Source organism: Schistocerca nitens, chromosome 2 (assembly GCF_023898315.1).
Source record: "Schistocerca nitens isolate TAMUIC-IGC-003100 chromosome 2, iqSchNite1.1, whole genome shotgun sequence".
Lineage (NCBI taxonomy): Eukaryota > Metazoa > Arthropoda > Insecta > Orthoptera > Acrididae > Schistocerca > Schistocerca nitens.
The window spans coordinates 1,010,997,405-1,011,019,349 of record NC_064615.1 but is presented as its reverse complement, the minus strand read 5'-3'; the positions used below and the strand labels follow the sequence as shown (position 1 = coordinate 1,011,019,349).

The 21,945-nt window shown below is 41.5% G+C and overlaps 1 protein-coding gene and 1 long non-coding RNA gene across 2 annotated transcripts; one reads left to right on the top strand and one right to left on the bottom strand.

The window, feature by feature from the left end:
• Positions 1 to 1,156: 1,156 nt before the first annotated feature.
• Positions 1,157 to 2,108, bottom strand: LOC126235503 (E3 SUMO-protein ligase ZBED1-like). The gene is made up of 3 exons (XM_049944222.1): positions 1,959 to 2,108; positions 1,534 to 1,845; positions 1,157 to 1,385 (listed from the first exon to the last, which is right to left on the bottom strand). The coding sequence occupies exons 1-3, from the start codon at positions 2,106 to 2,108 to the stop codon at positions 1,374 to 1,376; spliced, it is 474 nt and encodes a 157-aa protein (XP_049800179.1). The 3' UTR covers positions 1,157 to 1,373.
• Positions 2,109 to 5,057: 2,949 nt separating this feature from the next.
• Positions 5,058 to 20,366, top strand: LOC126237358 (uncharacterized). The gene is made up of 3 exons (XR_007545062.1): positions 5,058 to 5,076; positions 19,763 to 19,954; positions 20,127 to 20,366. It is a non-coding gene; the product is annotated as an uncharacterized LOC126237358 (long non-coding RNA).
• Positions 20,367 to 21,945: the final 1,579 nt, after the last annotated feature.

Below are 21,945 nucleotides of genomic sequence, written 5' to 3'. Positions count from 1 at the left end.
TTCAAACTTCTATATGTATGCTGATAACACTACACTGTAGAGTGTGACCACAATGAAACTAACAATATAAGGGATATCTTCTACACAAATTCTGGGATGTTAACATCTGAATAGCTGTTCTCTGCAAAACTGTTTTTTATAGTTGGAGGGTCCAGCATGTGAAGCAAGATACTGAAACTTGTTAAAGACTTACTGAAATTTATCTTTTGATGCAGTTTTAGAATTGAAGTTAACATTTAAATACCTCAGATAATGACTGACTTTTTCAGTAAACAAAATGTCCACGAAAGCCTCTAATAATAATTCCATGTCCCACAATGTAATTTTATTTTTTAAAGAGTGGAGCCCCTCCACACTGCCACTAGCAAAAGTTCTACAATCACCTCTGCATTGATTAAAAAACTAATCAATACAGGTCCATCAGGAGATAGAAAAATGGATGAAAAATGTAACAAGAATTGAGATTTTAAGGGCAGAGGGCAAAACATTTCATGGCAAGCACCAAGGGGAAAAAATCCTCCACAACTGTTGGACGGGTAGCAAGAGCAGTAGCGGATTTCTTGCTGTCTGCAGCAGATCATGCAAGGGTAGGTCACATTAGTAAGTGGGTACCATGCAGTTTGATACTAGTGTTATAACCACCTGCACATCAGTACAAATGCATGTTGGAGCACGTCAGGCTACAGTGGGGAAGGCCAGTTGCACCCTTTCTGTACTCCAACCTACTTACATTTAATGCCAGATTTAATAAAAATTATACTCTTCCATTTCTGGCACTCTTTCTAGAATACAAACTAGCAAAATTATGAGAATTTGTTGTGTTCCACCACAAAGATAGGAAAACTTCCGTGTTTTGCAAATGAAATTTAGTATTGAGCACAAGATGTTTCACCAATTCACGTTTGGCATTTTCAGTGGTATTCCTTTCAGTCCTATTCAAGAAACCATTTCTTCCAGTAAATATTTCTCAGCAGGTAACCTATACTGCAAGTTTGCAAAGGCTGAAGTGTTGTTATCATTACAATAAAACAATTTCAGTTAACATCTGAGGAAAATAGCAGCATATATTAACAATAATACATGGATTAGTGTTAACACACATGAAACTGATGTCAGTATCATTTTAAGAAACTTGAAATTCAAAATAATTTAATGTCAGAATGGGTGCTACAGCTAACAATTTTTAAGTAAAGCAGAAAACAAAATGCTACTGTACTTACAAACTTTGAGGTGCCACATGCCTTGACACAGGCTACCAATAACCCACAAGTATTTTTGACATCTCATGCCTCACAGGTACTTAACTGGATTGCAATCTGATGATTGCTGCTATCAATATGAAAGATAATATAGTTGTATCCAGTGACCAAATTTCAAAGCCGATACTGAAATTAAGTTCTAAGTTACAAATTCCAGTATTTACATATACATCACTGGTAATCCATTCACGTGTCATAACATTAAACTCAGTGCAAATGTACCTCCATTTTAAGTGAAAGGTCAAGTTTTCCATTGTATGCAAAACACTATTACCTTATACTTCAAGTTTGCCTCTGTTGACACAGTTTCATGGCTCTGGCCTGTGTTTGTCAGTCTTCTGTCACCCATCTTTTGTGCTACTAGTTCAATAAGCTGTTTATCTGCTGCAACTCGGCTTTCAAACACAAGAGATTTAAAGTGTGGATCTAGTAGAGTGTCTACTCCTATAGACTTGCTCATCTCTACATTGTGGAAACGGTCCTTCAGGCCTTTTGTTAATTCTTCAATGACAGTCCTTGTCACACTGTTAAATGGCCTTTTCAAAAGTTCTGCAAACACTGATAATCCCCTTGTCAGAACAACAACCTGAAAATTGGAATAAGTTCTTCAATATAACACAAACAGTACAATATCTCAGAAATGATTATGCCATAATACCACAGCTAACATTTTAGCAAGAAAAAAGCTGCTTAACTTACTTGGCTGCCAGTAGGATATGACTCAGCACTAAGCTGTGTTGAAACCTGTGCAAATGGCTTCAACACAGAGCAGAGTTCTGAGCAGATGTTCCATTCCTCGTCTGTGAGTTGTTCAAAATCAACTGTGAATAGTACAAGTGAAGTCTTCATCTTTAATTTCAACTATTCGCTCTAACATACACAGAGTAGAGTTCCACCTTGTTGGCACCTCCTGCACCAGTTTTTTAACATGACCTGCCCCATTATTTTGTTGGTATATCAGCAGTCTTTCTGTTGCCTTGCAGCTTCTCTTGAAGAATGCTACAATAGTTTTGACTTTCTGCTGAATTGACACAAACTGTTTTAGTGCATTCTGCACAATAAGATTTAGTGTATGTGCATAGCACCCAAAGTGTTTCCACTGTAAAATGGATACTGCATTTTTAATATTTGGTGCATTATCCGTCACAACCAGCAAAACTTTGTCTGTCAGCCTGAAGTTATCTGTCGTGCCTATTAGAGATGCCGACAGATTCGAAGCAGTATGTGCACCAGAGAATTGGGAACATCCTAACAACACAGATTGCAAGGTGAAATCTTCAGACACAAAATGCCCTGTCACCGCCATGTAACCTTCATTTGCTGCCGATGTCCAGCAATCTGTGGTCAAACAAACTGTCTTCGCAGCTGACAGTTTGTCTACCACTTTCTCCTTTGCTGCTCTGTATGCTGCTTGCAGCATTACATCTGAAATATGCTTCCTGCTTGGTAACTCATAACCAGGATTAAGGGCCCACACAAAACCCCGAATCTTCAACGACTGAAAATGGTTGGAAGTTTTTAGTGAACAGCTGAAGAAGTTGCCCATCTATCTTCTTTTTCTGATTCACTCTGATCCTTTTGGAGAGGTACGATGTCATAGAACTTTGAACACCTTGCTGCATTGAGGGGGCTGGAGCAGCTCACTCCTCTTCCACACTACTGGTGCCAAGGATCACCTCTACAGGAAGGGTTTCACCTACAGAAAAATAGGTTTCATATCAGCATAAGCACAATAGAAATGATGCCATATTATTTTTGGTGATATATATTACAATGTTTGCGTACAGTATTCTACATGGTACTTGCAGCTTGAATATTTACTTCATACAAGTTGACAATTGACTCAGTTTTAGTAATGACTATAGCTTCAAGTTTCTTCTTTAATCCTAGCAACACCAACACATTTTCAATAATGTGTATTGGGAGGAAGGGAGGGTACTGTATTTCCACCCTAAAAAAATATCTTAATTGTTGTTGACATATCATATTTTAAACAAATACTGATCTGTAAGTAGGGCCCTGAACTTCAAAATATTCAATATGACTGTCACTGTGGAAAGTCACATGTACTATTAATGTGTCAAATTTTTGGGTTAAGTTTAACCTCAAAATTTAAAACATTTATGGAATTCAGTTGAAGACTCCATTAAAAACAATTATACTTTTCAAAATTTTAAAATATGAAACAGTATCTAATCCCCCCCCCGGCATCATCAGGGTTAAAAACAAATGATACACAGGAATCAGCACTGATACAATCTGCTATCCGATTAGTTACTAATAATTCCGAGACGGCAGTTCATATATCACACAGTGGCATTTTATTAGCACTATCGTTACTACACCTGCAACAATAACTTCGAATTAAATAATTAAGTATTCCGGCACCATATGCAATATAATTTAATGTTTGAAAATGTCAAGGCAAACAGGTGCGGTGGTATCGACAGCTTAAGTAGTCACAACAAATGAAAACTCGCGTGTAAAAATGCACAAAGCACCACACTGTATAGCATGCTCTTATTTTTTAAAAAATTAATAAAATAAAAAATAAATGATTATGCATGCACTGAAATAACTGTAATTGCAATAAATATATTTTTTTCATTACTCACCCAAATCTAGCTCCGAAGGTCTTTGTGAAGAGAAATTCACAATTAAATGTGATTTCTGAAGATGTTTTTTTAAATTCGTCGTCGTCGATTCGTACGATAATTTCTTACCGCACAAAGTACATTTCGCAAACTCTCGATCAAGAGTTTCGAATTATGACCACATTTCGCTTGTCCTCGACCTCTTCATGTTGGCAACTATTGGTAGTAATAGCAACAACACAAAGAAAAACAAGAACGCGGAACGAAAGTCAATACACTCTAACGCAACCAAAGGCCGGAAAGGGAGTGACACCTGTTCCGGAACACCAAGAATTGCAGAGAAATGAGACAATAGATTCTCGTTATTTGCCATCCCCTCTCCCCGATGGCCCACCGTCATTTCCGTAGCAGTACGAAAATATTTGTTCGCTCCAGTTACTATCCTCTCTGGAAATATCACCGGGATCTACGACCTTTAACTGGAGTCATCGAGTCAGGAACGTCTAGACACATAGTTATTCCGTTACCAACTTCCAGGTTACCTGCGGTGGTAGCTTGATATCTGCCAGAGAACTAGAACTACGAGCCAATAACGAAAACTGCCAGAGGAGAATACGGATCTCTGACAGTTATTTCCATAGTCGCTCGAATTCCTTAGTAACTCTCCTTGTACTACCCATCCAAGCTAAATTAACACGTAAGGCGGTGGCTCAAGGGATCAACTGTACTTGTTAATGCCTGCACTGCAGCTCCTATCAGCCACGGCTCGGACATTAACTTTATTTAATTGTTTATGCTAAAAGTAACGAAGGCCCACGAAATAGTACACAGTTCTTATCAACAGATGGCGCGCAGTCTCACAGTTATTCCCATGGTGTATAGAACGCCTTCCAAATGCGCAGTATGATCTTCGGTCAACAGGTGGCGCGAGGCACTGTTGACACTAAACAGTTATTGAAATAACTGCCAGAATCAGAGGAACGGTTATCGCAGTAACCGCTACTTCTCAGTAACCGGTTATTTATATCAGTTACGTTACTTTTTGCTACCTCTAGAGGTGTGATTACACATGTCAATCACATCGCGGTTATGGGCAGCATGGGGTTCACGCCTGAGCCTCAGGACGTGCGCTAGCAGTGCATGTCGGGTGTTTCAAGTGTCAACTTTGCGTCTCAATATCTCGGGATGTAACGGGAATATTGCAATGCAATAAACGCATTTGTGTATGTGCTTTGTTATGCTATGGATTGCTGAAGAAAAAATATAGGAGGTCCATTTAAAAAAAAACATAAGTTTGTGTTAAAAAACACATATGCTTTCGTTTTAGAATGTTTCTAAATATGTACATTAATGGGCCCCAGCCCTACATTGATACCGGTGAAAGTCATTTTCCAATAGCTGTTATTGTTCCAGAGATATTTTGGGTGGACAAGATAGCTGGGACACCCTGTATATCTTTTCTGATTCATCTTTAGTTTGTGGAAATATAACTTTAAATTGTTTCATGAAATCCATGGGATGTAATTGTTTGTGTTAAACTGTCCTCGACCAAATATGTTGTAGGCAATATTTGTGCAACAAACTGTACCATCATTTTCTTGCATTAATGTTTCTATTTCTTGTCAGATAATGTTCGTGTCACCTAGTGTATTTGATATTTTAATGTTCTTCATTGTACCTTCCACTGCCTGCACATTTGATTCAAAATTGGAACATTGTTGTTGGGCACTTGCGACTACTTTAATGACTGATTTCTTATTTTCCTCACATACAGTTTTAGCATGAGTTACCTCATTATTTGTGATTACACTGTTTGGCAGAACTTGTTTTACTACTTCCTGCAGTTAGTCTACTTTTGTCTGAAGTTTAGTTACATCCTCACTCATTTGCCAACAGTGTCATGACTTTGTTCATGAATTCCAACTGTTCCTCTTTCTGTGATTTGCTACTTTCCTGTGCAGAATTATTAAACTAACTCTGTTACTCATTTCAAAGTCCTAACATTTTATCTAAATCTAATTTTAATGTCAAACTATGTTCTTGTTCAGATCTGTGCTGAGTTCTTCTTTGACAACATCAATTTTTTGTTAATATTGACAAGTTTTTTGTCCAAATACAGCTTATTTTCATCAGTTTTTGTATCTAGTTATCATAAAAACTCCATTGGTACATCCTCTCTCCCCACAGCATCTCATGAGGTTCCACACTGAGTTTCAAATTTCCATGGGATCTAAATTTCAAATTGTATCAGTTAGTTCTCATTTGTTATTGGCAACAAGATCCATATCAACACTGCCCTGATGAGCACTGTCATCTCCATTAAGGACGTCACTATTCTCTGTTTGACTAGCCATTGTTACTGAAATGCATACTACAAACACAATTTGTTATCAAAATATTTGTTCATTGTCTGTACTCCTTTTCCTGTCCAACATTGCTTGAAAATCAAGCTGCCACTGAAAATGCCAACCTCACTCACCATATGTTATTGCTAGCAATTGGGCTCCAGATCTGGAGGTTGTTGCATTCTGTAAGGTGCTTGTCACCAATCTCCATGTATAACATGAACCACTGATGCATACTATATATGACAACACTGCTGCCTCTCTTAACCCCCATTAATCTTAAGAGATAGGTACAATCCAATGATTGATAATAATTGATTGAAGTGGATAATGACAGGTACTATACAGGACAGTTATAGTTCTAAGGTTCTTGACAGTAATATTAACTGTGAAAAAAAAAAAAAAAGACACAGCAAATACTTTGAAACATTCATAATTATTGATATTCTGCATGCCACTGTATGACTTCTGTTATTCCACACTGAAACTCTGAAATGAACTTATGTGGCATGAACATTCACATACCAAATAGATTATCAGTTGCAACCAAATATTGCCAGCCCATATTTATTATGAACCCCAATTCATGCCTCATGCAACACACCTCTTCCTGCTGACTACCAGCTGTCACCCAGCAATGGTGCTCAGCAACAACAATCATACTTTATTAAAAAATATTGTCAGTGGGCAGCAATTACTTTAAACTTCATCCTTGGGAAAACCAGAGTTAGCTGCAACATAGTCACTATGATTAAGCAGTTCAGTAAATTGACTCTCAACTATTAGAAATGATAGTAAATAACTCAACATGTCATGATATAGGGTCCTCACAGAATGGCCTCATTGAACATAGCAGATTTGCACATCACATCTATGAACTATTTTCTTGTGTATAAAATAAGTTACCAACTCAGTTTGCACTTTGACTTTAACATCAATATCTCATACAGCAGCACAAGTTTTCTCAAACATGACTGTGTAGTTGATATCCACAACCTTTGCCACTAGAATGAGATACAGTCCAAGTTTTGGCATGTGTAAAGTATTTTCCCTGTTATGTAAATGGCACACACTGGCTGCATTTGTGACACAAGTAACTAATATTAGGAAGTGCCACAGTCTTATGGCAATGTGGCATTTGAAGTCAACAGCACATTGAAGATTTATCACAGATACATCACTCTAGGTATAATTTATTTTAATTAAATATCAGTTCTGATGACATGTTGCCAAGGGCCTTGCTGCAGTGGTAAAATCAGTTCCTGTCAGATCATTGAATTTAAGCATTGTTGAGATTGGTTAGCACTTGGATGGGTGACCATTTAGATTTGTCAAGTACTTTTGGCAAGTGGTATGCACTCAGCCCTTGTGAGGCCAATTGAGGAGCTACTAGACTGAGAAGTAGTGGCTTCGGTACAAAAGCTGACAATGGCTGGGAGAGCACTGGGCTGACCAAATGCCTCTCTGTTCCTGCATCCAGTGAGCCTATCAGTTGAGGATGAAACTGTGGTCAGTTATTTCCTTTGGGCCTTCCAAGGCCTGTTTGGATGGAGTTTTGGTATGAGTATGTAAAAGCCTTTAGGAGATTGATGATAAACAATAATATTGCTCAAAATTGTATGTGATCAATGTGGTCAGTTGGAGACTTGCAGCTACAGAGTTGAAGGAAGAGGGTTAGTGTCCTGGCAAATGCTAATATCGTTTTGTTCTTTTTTTAAAGTCTTTGTGCGTGTTTTGGAGCATTTATTATTCATGTAACAGAACTATGTTCTGGAATACTTTATGTTAGTTACATACAAGTGTGTGCTATTCCAGTAATGAGTTTCCTTGATTTCATTACTTCATTCTGATTAAAAAATGAAGGATAAAATAGCTGCAGATGAAACAATCAGCAATAGCATTTATATTCTTTCCTGTCAGAAACATATGACCACTTCTTCTGAATAAGTTGTGGTTTCCAAGGCTATGGTTAGGAACCTAAGGACCTAGCTTAAATTTGTTGTGAATTAAATGAGCAGCAGTCACATTTATAATCTTGATTGACACAAGTAAGTAGCTGTTATCAAATCCCTAATTATGTTTTCATAAATTTGGCTGTCAAGTAAGCAAGGGCTGTCATATGAGCGATTTCCAATGTCATTCAAATGCCACCCGCACATCATGGTATTTCTTTGTGTTTAGTCACCTGTTGTTGCAATGTGTATGTTACCTTGTGTTGTTAGTTGTGTAGCACTGTTGTCTGAAGGCAATTCATTCTCTTGCAATTTCGTCACATGTGTGAACACTTTTTGACCCTTGAGCTCATGTGATGCACAACCACTGCCTATGCACCAAAAACTGATGGAGTCACAAAACTTCGGAGGAGATTCATTCATACAGAAACAGCAATAAGCTTTCTTGACATTGTTTTCAGCTTGCTCACTTGGTTTCTTATTGGGGGGGGGGGGGGGGGGACCAAACATTCAACTTCTTTGTGTTATTTCTTGTTACAAAAGCTGCATTTGTACACTGATTTTTCACTTGCTTATTTTTGTGGCATTGTAGCCAGTGTTGTCCGAGAGTGACAATGACAGTGACCAGCACTGTCCAACTGCTGGCCATACAAGTGCCATGCTTCCTGAGTGAGGTACTATCAGCACCACAGATCACATTACTTTTTGACTTGTTCACAAAATTGTTGCCTCATTTAACAAACCTCATAGCACTCACATTCTCACTTTCTTCCTAAATCCTTGTGTTCTTCAAAGATTTGTTCTTTTGGCATCACAATATGTGGTAGATTTTCATAGGATTCAGTAGCACATATAAAATTGTCATAACTGTCTGGAATATTGTAGAGCAGTGCTGTTGACAATAGATCACCATTTATGTTGACATCCATTGCTTACAATTTCTCCATCGCATCAAAGAATTCAGTAAGATGATGTGCCACATCACCGCCAGAGTGCATTTTGTGAAGTAGATGTTGTTAAACAGCATAGCTTTGTAAGCAATATTGATTCCTAATTTTAGCCATACCTGATGCTCTATTGGTAGTGGAGGTGGCCAGTAAATCCAAGCAGACATCTAAAAAAAGGTAGTACATTAAAGAGTTTATTTACCCTATGTACACTTAATAATTGAGTTATACATAAATTTGAATACCATAGGTTCTTCAGCAATGCTGACTCATATACAAGTGACAGTAATGTTCTTAATTGTAAGAAATACCCTTGAATGGTGATACTGATATATTTCTTTGAATATTAGTAATACTTAGTAGCATTGTGCTACTTTGTTGTAATGTTCCTCACTGCAGTCTTTCAAACTAATGTTCATAAGTGTATAGAAGCACTTGAGCTCTGAACTGCAGCTGTTTTAAAGAAAGAGCTGGCCAATCAGAGTTTCTTGAGTAAGGGTCATTTCATTTTAGTGTGCTCTGGTGGTGTGTATGAATGGTGCCCCTCCTTGCAGACAGTGAGCGATGGAAGGACAGCTTTACCAATTGGCATTTTAGTGGGAGATTTAAAAATGCTTTCACTTATGTTGATGTGAGTGGCTTGCTGGGTGTAGTTAATGAAGATGCGGTTAATACCACACCTGATGTAATGTAATGCAGTTTTTACTTCCTTGAGCTCACTGGGATTGAGGGATAACGTCAAGTCTGCTTTTGCTTTTCTGTCTGCCAGAATCCATGCTCGGTGTGCAGATTCTGCAGCACTAAGCATTTCCCTTTCACTGGTCACAGTAGGTTGTAACATGTCTTTGGATATGTATCACTAAGTGTTGTTTTCTATGAGTAATGCTTCGACCTATATTCTCCATGTGTTGGTCATTATCATGTCACAGCATATTAGCCAAACTCCATGTGCATTATTTATCTGAACCACGTCTGTCATGTTAATGAGTTTATTTCTGCATTCTTCAGCTTATGAATTTGTTTTCTTCTAATTAGAAAATGTCGCTTTTGTCAATCACTTAACTTGAGCCAGCTGGTTCTGTGTTATCCTCCATACAGAAAATTGCAAATAAAGTTGTTAAGTTATCATGTGTTGTGCCTATATTTTCAAACCATATCCCCACAAATTTAAAGTGAAATTAAATTACTGAACTGAATATAGTAATGTGGGTTTTGAGTAAAGAATATCACAGTGTAGCCCTCAAAGCTGGACCAAAGAAAACTATACTGTTTAAAGCAAAACAATGATTTCAATAAATTAAGTGTTATCTGTTATATAAAGACAAGTTATGTGTTGTAAATGTTAGCGATTCTTATTTGCTGCTATGAAGTGTCATTCTTTAGAGTCCTTTTGTAAATAAGGCGAAACAAGATTTTGATGTTTAACATGTTGTAATAAAGAAGTATACCATATACAGTCAAGTAACAATTAGGTAGTAATGAGACATTATGATGAAGTATATGATGTAATGAAGTTGTTGTTGTTGTGGTCTTCAGTCCTAAGACTGGTTTGATGCAGCTCTCCATGCTACTCTATCCTGTGCAAGCTTCTTCATCTCCCAGTACCTACTGCAACCTACATCCTTCTGAATCTGCTTAGTGTATTGATCTCTTGGTCTCCCTCTATGATTTTTACCCTCCATGCTGCCCTCCAATGCTAAATTTGTGATCCCTTGATGCCTCAAAACATGTCCTACCAACCGATCCCTTCTTCTAGTCAAGTTGTGCCACAAACTTCTCTTCTCCCCAATCCTATTCAATACCTCCTCATTAGTTACGTGATCTACCCACCTTATCTTCAGCATTCTTCTGTAGCACCACATTTCAAAAGCTTCTATTCTCTTCTTGTCCAAACTGGTTATTGTCCATGTTTCACTTCCATACATGGCTACACTCCATACAAATACTTTCAGAAACGACTTCCTGACACTTAAAATCTATACTCGATGTTAACAAATTTCTCTTCTTCAGAAACGATTTCCTTGCCATTGCCAGTCTACATTTTATATCCTCTCTACTTCGACCATCATCAGTTATTTTGCTCCCCAAATAGCAAAACTCCTTTACTACTTTAAGTGTCTCATTTCCTAATCTAATCCCCTCAGCATCACCCAATTTAATTTGACTACATTCCATTATCCTCGTTTTGCTTTTGTTGATGTTCATCTTATATCCTCCTTTCAAGACACTGTCCATTCCGTTCAACTGCTCTTCCAAGTCCTTTGCTGTCTCTGACAGAATTACAATGTCATCGGTGAACCTCAAAGTTTTTACTTCTCCATGAATTTTAATACCTACTCCGAATTTTTCTTTTGTTTCCTTTACTGCTTGCTCAATATACAGATTGAATAACATCGGGGAGAGGCTACAACCCTGTCTCACTCCTTTCCCAACCACTGCTTCCCTTTCATGCCCCTCGACTCTTATAACTGCCATCTGGTTTCTGTACAAATTGTAAATAGCCTTTCGCTCCCTGTATTTTACCCCTGCCACCTTCAGAACTTGAAAGAGAGTATTCCAGTTAACGTTGTCAAAAGCTTTCTCTAAGTCTACAAATGCTAGAAACGTAGGTTTGTCTTTTCTTAATCTTTCTTCTAAGATAAGTCATAAGGTTAGTATTGCCTCACGTGTTCCAACATTTCTACGGAATCCAAACTGATCTTCCCCGAGGTCCGCTTCTACCAGTTTTTCCATTCGTCTGTAAAGAATTCACGTTAGGAATTTGCAGCTGTGACTTATTAAACTGATAGTTTGGTAATTTTCACATCTGTCAACACCTGCTTTCTTTGGGGTTGGAATTATTATATTCTTCTTGAAGTCTGTGGGTATTTCGCCTGTCTCATACATCTTGCTCACCAGATGGTAGAGTTTTGTCATGACTGGCTCTCCCAAGGCCATCAGTAGTTCTAATGGAATGTTGTCTACTCCCGGGGCCTTGTTTCGACTCAGGTCTTTCAGTGCTCTGTCAAACTCTTCACGCAGTATCTTATCTCCCATTTCATCTTCATCTACATCCTCTTCCATTTCCGTAATATTATCCTCAAGTACATCGCCCTTGTATAAACCCTCTATATACTCCTTCCACCTTTCTGCCTTCCCTTCTTTGCTTAGAACTGGGTTGCCATCTGAGCTCTTGATATTCATACAAGTGGTTCTCTTCTCTCCAAAGGTCTCTTGAATTTTCCTGTAGGCAGTATCTATCTTACCCCTAGTGAGACAAGCCTCTACATCCTTACATTTGTCCTCTAGCCATCCTTGCTTAGCCATTTTGCACTTCCTGTCGATCTCATTTTTGAGACGTTTGTATTCCTTTTTGCCTGCTTCATTTACTGCATTTTTATATTTTCTCCTTTCATCAATTAAATTCAATATTTCTTCTGTTACCCAAGGATTTCTATTAGCCCTCGTCTTTTTACCTACTTGATCCTCTGCTGCCTTCACTACTTCATCCCTCAGAGCTACCCATTCTTCTTCTACTGTATTTCTTTCCCCCATTCCTGTCAATTGTTCCCTTATGCTCTCCCTGACACTTTGTACAACCTCTGGTTTATTGAGTTTATCCAGGTCCCATCTCCTTAAATTCCCACCTTTTTGCAGTTTCTTCAGTTTCAATCTGCAGTTCATAACCAATATATTGTGATCAGAATCCTCATCTGCCCCTGGAAATGTCTTACAATTTAAAACCTGGTTCCTAAATCTCTGTCTTACCATTATATAATCTATCTGATACCTTTTAGTATCTCCAGAATTCTTCCAGGTATACAACCTTCTTTTATGATTCTTGAACCAAGTGTTAGCTATGATTAAGTTATGCTCTGTGCAAAATTCTACAAGGAGGTTTTTTATTCATTATTGAACCTACTCCTGCATTACCCCTATTTGATTTTGTATTTATAACCCTGTAATCACCTGACCAAAAGTCTTGTTCCTCCTGCCACCGAACTTCACTAATTCCCACTATATCTAAATTTCCCCCCTGCGGGTCCGGGGATTAGAATAGGCCCGAGGTATTCCTGCCTGTCGTAAGAGGCGACTAAAAGGAGTCCCTCCCCCTCAAGGGGGTAGTTAGTGCCTGCGTTCGGAGACGGACGGTTCCACGACCTCTATTTGCGGTCATTTTGCTTTTTCACTTCTCGTTTCTTCCTTCCTTTGGTTGGTTCCTTTCTTTGCTCTTCTCCACCCCACTGTCTTCCTTAAACTTTCCCCTGCAAAGTCTCCTTGCCTTCTCATTGCCTTCTTCTCCTTGCCTTCTCATTGCCTTCTTCTCCTTGCCTTCTCATTGCCTTCTTCTCCTTGCCTTCTCTGGTCTCCGCCTCGGCGTTTGAGACAGTCTGTCCTCTCTCTCTCTCCCTCTCTCTCTCCTTTTTCCTCTTCTTCCTTCCTCCCTGTGCGCGACTGAAGGCCAACCCACGCGTTCGCGCGCGTAGCCGGTGACGGGGTAATGCGTAATTCCCCGCCCTGGGTAGACATGTAAGGCACGCGCGTACCCCCTGGTAAAGGCCAGGCCTGGGGAGGGGTGATTGCCTGAGCTGATACCTTCTGACCATGCCGATTGGTCCCTCCGTCTGTTTCTCGGGAGGTGTGACCTGAGGTGTAAACATTCACCTAAGGCGGGAGTGCCCTCTGAGAGGGTCCCCACAAGGAAGGAGCGCGCCATCGGAGACGCTGGCAATCATGGGGGATTCCTCCGCAATGGATTTCACTCCATCTCTCTCGACTTCTGCCCAAAAACGGAAACTTGACCAGCTACCAGTGCCAAAAGTACTACCGCCTGCCCCACAGTTCCTCGTCGTTTCCCGATCTGAGGACGGAAAGGATTTTTCCTCTGTCAACCCTTTCGTTATCCAGAAGGGCGTAGATGCCATAGCCGGATCTGTCAAATCTTGTACCACGTTGCGTAACGGTACCTTATTACTCGAAACTGAGAGCGCCTTTCAGGCACAAAAACTGCTTTGGGCCACACTCCTGTACACGTTCCCTGTCCGGGTGGAGGCTCACCAAACTTTGAATTCGTCTCGTGGTGTGGTCAATACTAGATCCCTCGATGGCTTGACTGACGAGGAGATTCAATCTTTCCTCGCTGAGCAGGGCGTGACGGCTGTCCATAGGGTCATGAAAAAGGTCAACAATGACCTTGTACCGACCCGAACACTTTTCTTGACCTTCGATAGTGTTAAGCTGCCATCGCGCATCAAGGCGGGCTACGAGGTTATTTCTGTTCGCCCCTATGTCCCGACACCTACGCGCTGCTACCAGTGTCAGCGTTTCAATCACACTCGACAGTCTTGTTCCAATGCGGCTAAATGTGTCACTTGTGGCAGGGATGCCCATGAGGGTGACTGTCCACCTCCGTCTCCTCGTTGTGTGAACTGTCAGGGTGACCATGCCGCATCCTCCCGCGACTGTCCTGTCTATAAGGAAGAACGCTGTATCCAAGAAATTCGGGTCAAAGAGAAAGTGTCCACCTCGGCTGCTCGCAAGCTATTGGCTAGTAGGAAGCCCACGCTGCTCCCAGCGGGAAAATACAGCTGTCCTCGCCTCTCCTCAGACTACCAGGGAGGTGGCGACCCAGACATGCGATCTGACCTTCAGCACCACGTCCGTTCGGCCAGTGCTAAGATCGCGCGGTCGACGTCTCCTCTTCCTCCCATCACCCCACAGACACCAGCCCCTTCATCAGCTTCTGCTAAGACGAAGACCCAGAAGTCAGATGCACGGGCCTTCAAGAAGGAACCGTCCCGTGCAGACTTCCTACGTACCTCGACCTCCCAGCCTTCGACTGGTACTTCCACCAAACGACCTTCCAAGAAGACAAATAGGAAGCACAGTTCTCCTTCTCCGCCACGGCGCATTTCTTCTCCTGCGCCACCCAACGGTTGCCGCCCCAGGCCGTCATCCGTTTCGCCTGGCCGCACTGCTGGTAGCCGAACATCTGGCCGTTCACCGGCGGAGGAAGCTCCCCCTCCCGGCCATCTTTCCAAGATGGCCGATGAACCTATAGACCCAATGGACGATGACTGTCCGCCTACTGATAGCGGCGGCAGTGCTCGCTCGAAGCCAGGCCCTCAGCGGCCTTCGAGGTGACTCCTTCTTTCATCTTCCTTTTTCTTTTCTTACGATGGCACTTATTCACTGGAATATTCGCAGCATTCGCTCCAACCGAGAGGATTTGAAGTTGCTGCTCCGCTTGCACCGTCCGCTCGTCGTCACCCTCCAGGAAACGAAGCTACGCCCTTGCGATCAAATTGCCTTGGCACACTACACCTCTGTGCGTTTTGACCTACCCCCTGTGGTAGGTATCCCAGCTCATGGAGGGGTTATGTTGCTGGTCCGGGATGATATTTACTACGATCCCATCACGTTGCACACCGGCCTGCAGGCAGTTGCCATCCGCATTACTCTCCCCACTTTTACATTTTCCATTTGTACCGTTTACACTCCATCGTCGTCTGCCGTTACCAGGGCAGACATGATGCAACTTATTGCTCAGCTACCTGCACCATTTTAGACTTCAATGCCCACCATCCCCTTTGGGGCTCTCCAGCATCCTGCCCGAGGGGCTCCCTGTTCGCAGACCTTTTCAACCAGCTCAATCTTGTCTGCCTCAATACTGGCGCCCCTACTTTTCTTTCGGACACATCTCACACCTATTCCCATTTAGACCTCTCTATATGTACTACCCAACTTGCACGCCGGTTCGAGTGGTATGCACTTTCTGATACATATTCGAGCGACCACTTCCCGTGTGTTATCCATCTCCTGCAGCATACCCCCTCTCCGTGCTCATTTAGTTGGAACATCTCCAAAGCAGACTGGGGGCTCTTCTCTTCCAGGGGGACCTTTCAGGATCAAACATTCACAAGCTGCGATAGTCAGGTCGCACACCTCACGGAAGTCATTCTCACTGCTGCTGAATATTCCATCCCTCACCCTACTTCTTCTCCACGTCGCGTACCGGTCCCCTGGTGGACCGCAGCATGTAGAGACGCTTTACGTGCTCGTCGACGTGCTTTACGCACCTTTAAACGTCGCCCTACAGTGGCGAATTGTATCAATTATAAGCGATTACGTGCACAGTGTCGTCGTATTATTAAAAAAAGCAAGAAAGCCAGCTGGGCTGCTTTCACAAGCACCTTCAACAGTTTTACTCCTTCTTCTGTTGTCTGGGGTAGCCTGCGCCGGCTATCTGGCACTAAGGTCCACTCACCAGTTTCTGGCTTGACGGTCGCGAATGACGTCCTTGTGGCCCCTGAGGCTGTCTCCAATGCCTTCGGCCGCTTTTTCGCAGAGGTTTCGAGCTCCGCTCATTACCACCCTGCCTTCCTCCCCCACAAACAGGCAGAGGAGGCTAGGCCACCTAACTTCCGCTCCTCGAATCGTGAAAGTTATAATACCCCAGTCACCATGCGGGAACTCGAAAACGCACTTGGCCGATCACGGTCCTCCGCTCCAGGGCCTGATTCTATTCATCTTCAGATGCTGAAGAACCTTTCTCCTGCGGGTAAAGGTTTTCTTCTTCGTACTTACAATCAAATTTGGATTGAGGGACATGTTCCCGCATGCTGGCGCGAGTCTATTGTTGTCCCGATTCCTAAGCCGGGGAAGGACAAGCACTTGCCTTCCAGTTATCGACCCATCTCGCTTACCAGCTGTGTCTGTAAAGTGATGGAGCGAATGGTTAACTCTCGATTGGTTTGGCTGCTCGAGTCTCGACGCCTACTTACCAATGTACAATGTGGATTTCGTAGGCGCCGCTCTGCTGTTGACCATCTGGTTACCTTGTCGACCTTCATTATGAATAACTTCTTGCGGAAGCGCCCAACCGCGGCTGTGTTCTTTGATTTGGAGAAGGCTTAAGACACCTGTTGGAGGGCGGGCATTCTCCGCACCATGCATACATGGGGCCTTCGCGGTCGCCTCCCTCTTTTTATTCGTTCCTTTTTAATGGATCGACAGTTCAGGGTATGTGTGGGTTCTGTCCTGTCAGACACCTTTCGCCAGGAGAATGGGGTGCCACAGGGCTCAGTTTTGAGCGTCGCTCTCTTCGCCATAGCGATCAATCCAATAATGGATTGCCTCCCAGCTGATGTATCAGGCTCCCTTTTCGTGGACGATTTTACCATCTATTGAAGCGCGCAGCGTACGTGTCTCCTGGAGCGCTGTCTTCAGCGTTCTCTTGACTGTCTTTACTCCTGGAGTGTCGCCAATGGCTTCCGTTTTTCTGCCGAGAAGACGGTCTGTATTAACTTCTGGCGCTACAAAGAGTTTCTCCCACCGTCCTTACGACTCGGTCCCGTTGCTCTCCCATTCGTGGAGACAACAAAATTTTTAGGTCTTACATTTGACAGGAAACTTAGTTGGTCTCCACATGTGTCATATTTGGCTGCCCGTTGTACCCGTTCTCTAAATGTCCTCCGTGTTCTCAGTGGTATGTCGTGGGGAGCGGATCGAACCGTCCTCCTTCGCCTATATCGGTCGATCGTCCGCTCCAAGCTGGATTATGGGAGCTTCGTATACTCCTCTGCACAGCCATCCATCTTACGCCGCCTCAACTCCATACAACATAGGGGTTTACGACTTGTGATCGGAGCGTTTTATACTAGTCCCGTCGAGAGTCTTCATGCTGACGCTGGTGAGTTGCCACTCACCTACCGGCGCGATATACTGCTTTGTCGGTATGCCTGTCGGCTACTGGCAATGCCCGACCACACGTCTTATCGTTCCTTTTTTGATGACTCTCTCGACAGTCAATACGGGTTGTATGTCTCTGCCCTGCTACCCCCTGGAGTTCGCTTTCGTCGCCTCCTTAACCACCTTAATTTTTCACTCCCTGCAACCTTTCGAGTGGGCAAGAGCCACATGCCACCTTGGCTCCAGGCTCAGGTTCGCGTCCACCTTGACCTCTGCTCGCTCCCGAAGGAGGTTACCCCCAGTTCGGTCTACCACTCCCGTTTTGTCGAACTTCGTTCGAAGTTCATTAATATGACCTTCATTTATACAGATGGCTCTAAGACCAATGACGGGGTCGGGTGTTCTTTTATTGTCGGGGCACAAAGTTTCAAATACCGGCTCTATGGTCATTGTTCGGTCTTCACAGCTGAGCTCTTTGCCCTCTACCAGGCTGTTCTTTACATCTGCCGCCACCGACATTCTGGATATATCATCTGCTCCGATTCCCTGAGCGCTATCCAGAGCCTCAGTGATCCGTACCCGGTTCACCCTTTCGTGCACCGGATCCAACGCTCTCTTCAGCAGCTGGTGGACGTCAGTTCTCCGGTTAGCTTTATGTGGGTTCCTGGCCATGTCGGTATCCCTGGGAACGAAGCTGCAGATGCCGCGGCCAAGGCTGCGGTCCTCCAGCCTCGGACAGCTTCTTGTTGTGTCCCTTCGTCGGATTGTAGCAGGGTAATTTGTCGGCGCATTTTATCGCTGTGGCATGCCGATTGGGCTGCACTTACAGACAACGTGCTTCGGGCCTTGAAACCTCTTCCCGTGGCTTGGACGTCCTCCTCCCGCCCTTCTCGGCGGGAGGAGGTAGTTTTGGCCCGGTTACGAATTGGACACTGCCGGTTCAGCCATCGCCATCTGCTGACGGCTGCGCCGGCGCCGTTCTGCCCATGTGGGCAATTGCTGACGGTCCGCCACATTTTAACGTCCTGTCCGGATTTTAACACCCTGCGTCTTGATCTTGGCCTGCCCTGTACTGTAGAAGCCATTTTAGCGGATGACCCACGAGCAGCTGCTCGCGTTCTTCATTTTATCAATTTGACAACCCTCTCACAGGACATTTGATTATGCTGTTTTCCTTTTTAATCCTATGCCTGTCAGTCTGCCTTTTATCGTGTTTTCTGTTTCGTTGCTGTTTTAAACTTGTGACTCGCGGTGCATTCCTAACGTAGTCTGGGCGCTAATGACCGTTGAAGTTGTGTGCCCTAAAACCACACAAAAAAAAAAAAAAAAAAAAAAAAAAAAAAAAGAAAATCTAAATTTAACCTATCCATTTCCCTTTTTAAATTTTCTAACCTACCTGCCCGATTAAGGGATCTGACATTCCACACTCCGATCCGTAGAACGCCAGTTTTCTTTCTCCTGATAACGATGTCCTCTTGAGTAGTCCCCTCCCGGAGATCCGAATGGGGGACTATGTTACCTCCGGAATATTTTACCCAAGAGGACGCCATCATCATTTAATCATACAGTAAAGCTGCATGTCCTCGGGAAAAATGAAGTATATTAATTAATAATGAGGAATATGAGAAGTATTGTGTGATGTAGCAATGGTAAGAGCACTTGATAGGAATGCTGCTTTGTGATAGTTAACGAATTGTAAGTAAACAATGAAGAAACTAGGAAAATGAGATATATACATAATAGATATTGCCAAATGTTAAAATATGGCTATATATAAAAAAAAAATATTTGCTGTGGTAAAACATCTATGTAACTTGAGGCAACATTTCCTAGAATTTATATAAAAGTTGTAGCAGTAAGGTTAAACACAGTTTAATGTTTTCTGGAATACAATTTTAATCCTGAGAGAGTATAATAAAATGTTTTGAAAATGCAGAATGAAATCTTAAATTTCAACATTTCATAAAGTATACACTGTTGTGAATTTGTTTTCAGGTTACTTATGTATTTACCTTCTTTGTAATGTCACCTGATGAATAATTTGCACCAATGAAGTCAGATATTAAACTAATTTGTGAAGATCGCCCATGTGGATCAATCTGATTAAATAGAAAAATATAAAGGCACCTGACAGAAATCGACAGCTAATATCAGTGATATTAAAAAATAATTGGATTTTGGTGATTGGTTAGTTTCCTTTGTCTCTCCATCACAGCATTCATCTGCTTAATTTAATATTCATTGCATTAAATTGAAAAAATAGAGTAAATATTCTGTGTTTATTGTAAGGACTTAAAAATTTTTATAGGTTTCTTATACTTTTGTAATACTGTTTGGTAATATAAGTCTTTTTTGTTAGTTTCTTATATAATTTGAAAAAAATAGTCACTGAGCAAAGTGACAGCAATGCCAGGATGGTTTCAAAAGGACTCCCTCCAAGAAGTAATAAATACTGGGGATTGAGCTAAGAAATGGACTACTGAAAAAATGGACTCAAACAAATATAATAAGTGTTCCTGTGTTTATTTCACAAAATATATGAACTATGAAAAATGTGTTTCTATTTTGTTAATTACAAACAAATTTTAATATTGAAGGACTTTGTTGTATTATTAATATTTTCTGAAGTTTTTAAATTATTGGTATATGTACATGAAATTCTAATTGGAATGTTCAAATCTGGTGACACATATAAAAAGTTATTATAAATTATTGAAGCATTTTTATAAACTTATTGTAGCTATGTTAACTGACATATTGTCATAAAACTCAATACTCTTATAGAAAAACTCAAAAAATTTTATTGTTATAGCCACAATTCAGACTTTTGCCACCAGAGCACAGCACAGGGCAGATGGCAAGATGGAAATAGGTGCTGAGAAAGCTTATTGTGCATTTCAAATGTATTCACATCAGTCTGCTGTAACAGTGTAATGTCACTTCAGAATGAAGTTTGACAAATATTCACCAACTGACAACTTCATTTGGTGATGGTATGCACAATTTAAAGCTTTGTGATGCTTCTTCAAGGGGAAATCAACAGGTCAGCCTGCAGTGAGTGGAAAAAAAGTTGACTGCTTGTGGGGCAGCTTCATACGCAGCCCACAGAGACTGACAAACAGAGCAAGCACAGAGCTGAACTTAACACAGCTGACTGTTTGGAAGATCTTACAGGCCTCAACTCCCAATGACAAAGTCAGATATTTTTAATTTTCAGTACAGTTGACGGATGTTGTGAGAAACTAATCTTCAGTGGTGAAGCAAAGTTTTCTGGGAATGGCACAGTGAACCAGGTACAATGTGTGAATCTGGGGGAATGAGAATCCCTACAATATCATGCAGAACATTTCAGCCTCATCAAGAGTTAATGTGTTCTGTGCAGGCTTGTGGTTTAAAGTTTATGGTCCCTTTTTCTTCTGTGAGAAGACCATTACAGGATGTGTGTCTGGACATGTTGGAAAATTATCTTCTGTCAGAAGTGGAGACTGACAGTGTGGACTTCATCTACCAACAGGCTGGTACTCTACCCCATTTCCATCATGATGTTGGTGATTATTAAACAGGAAACTGAGAAACTGATAGATCAGTCTTGGTGGGGTTGATGATCAGAGCTTTGTGCCATGGCCTCTATGCTCTCCCAGCCTATCACATGTGATTTTTTGTGAGAGTTATGGGAAAGATTGGGTTTAATCTGCTCTACAAACAAACCTACCAGAATTGTGAGCTCAAATCAACAGTGGTTTTGAACAGGTTGTTAGACACATGCTTGTTGAAAATGAACAGGATTTGATTGTCAGGTTGATATCTACAGAATCTTTAGGGGAGCACATATGGAGAACTAGTAACATGTTATAAAAAACTTTTTGAGTTTTTGTACATTTGTGCAAAGCCCAGTGACAATACATTAAATAATATAATTACAGTAGATCTGTGAAATCACTTCAATTATGCCTTGTAACCTGCTATGTTGTGTAAGGATCATCATCTTTGTATCTACCATATGCCCCATGTGATTTGTAAAAATATATAATGTATGTAATTATTATTGGTCACTACAAATTTTTTGTATAATTAATGATTTGTGGCAATTTGATAGATGCTGACTGTACTACGCATTTTTTTGCAAGCAATTTTTCTTTTACATTGGATCATACACTTAGCTATTTTTCAATATCTAT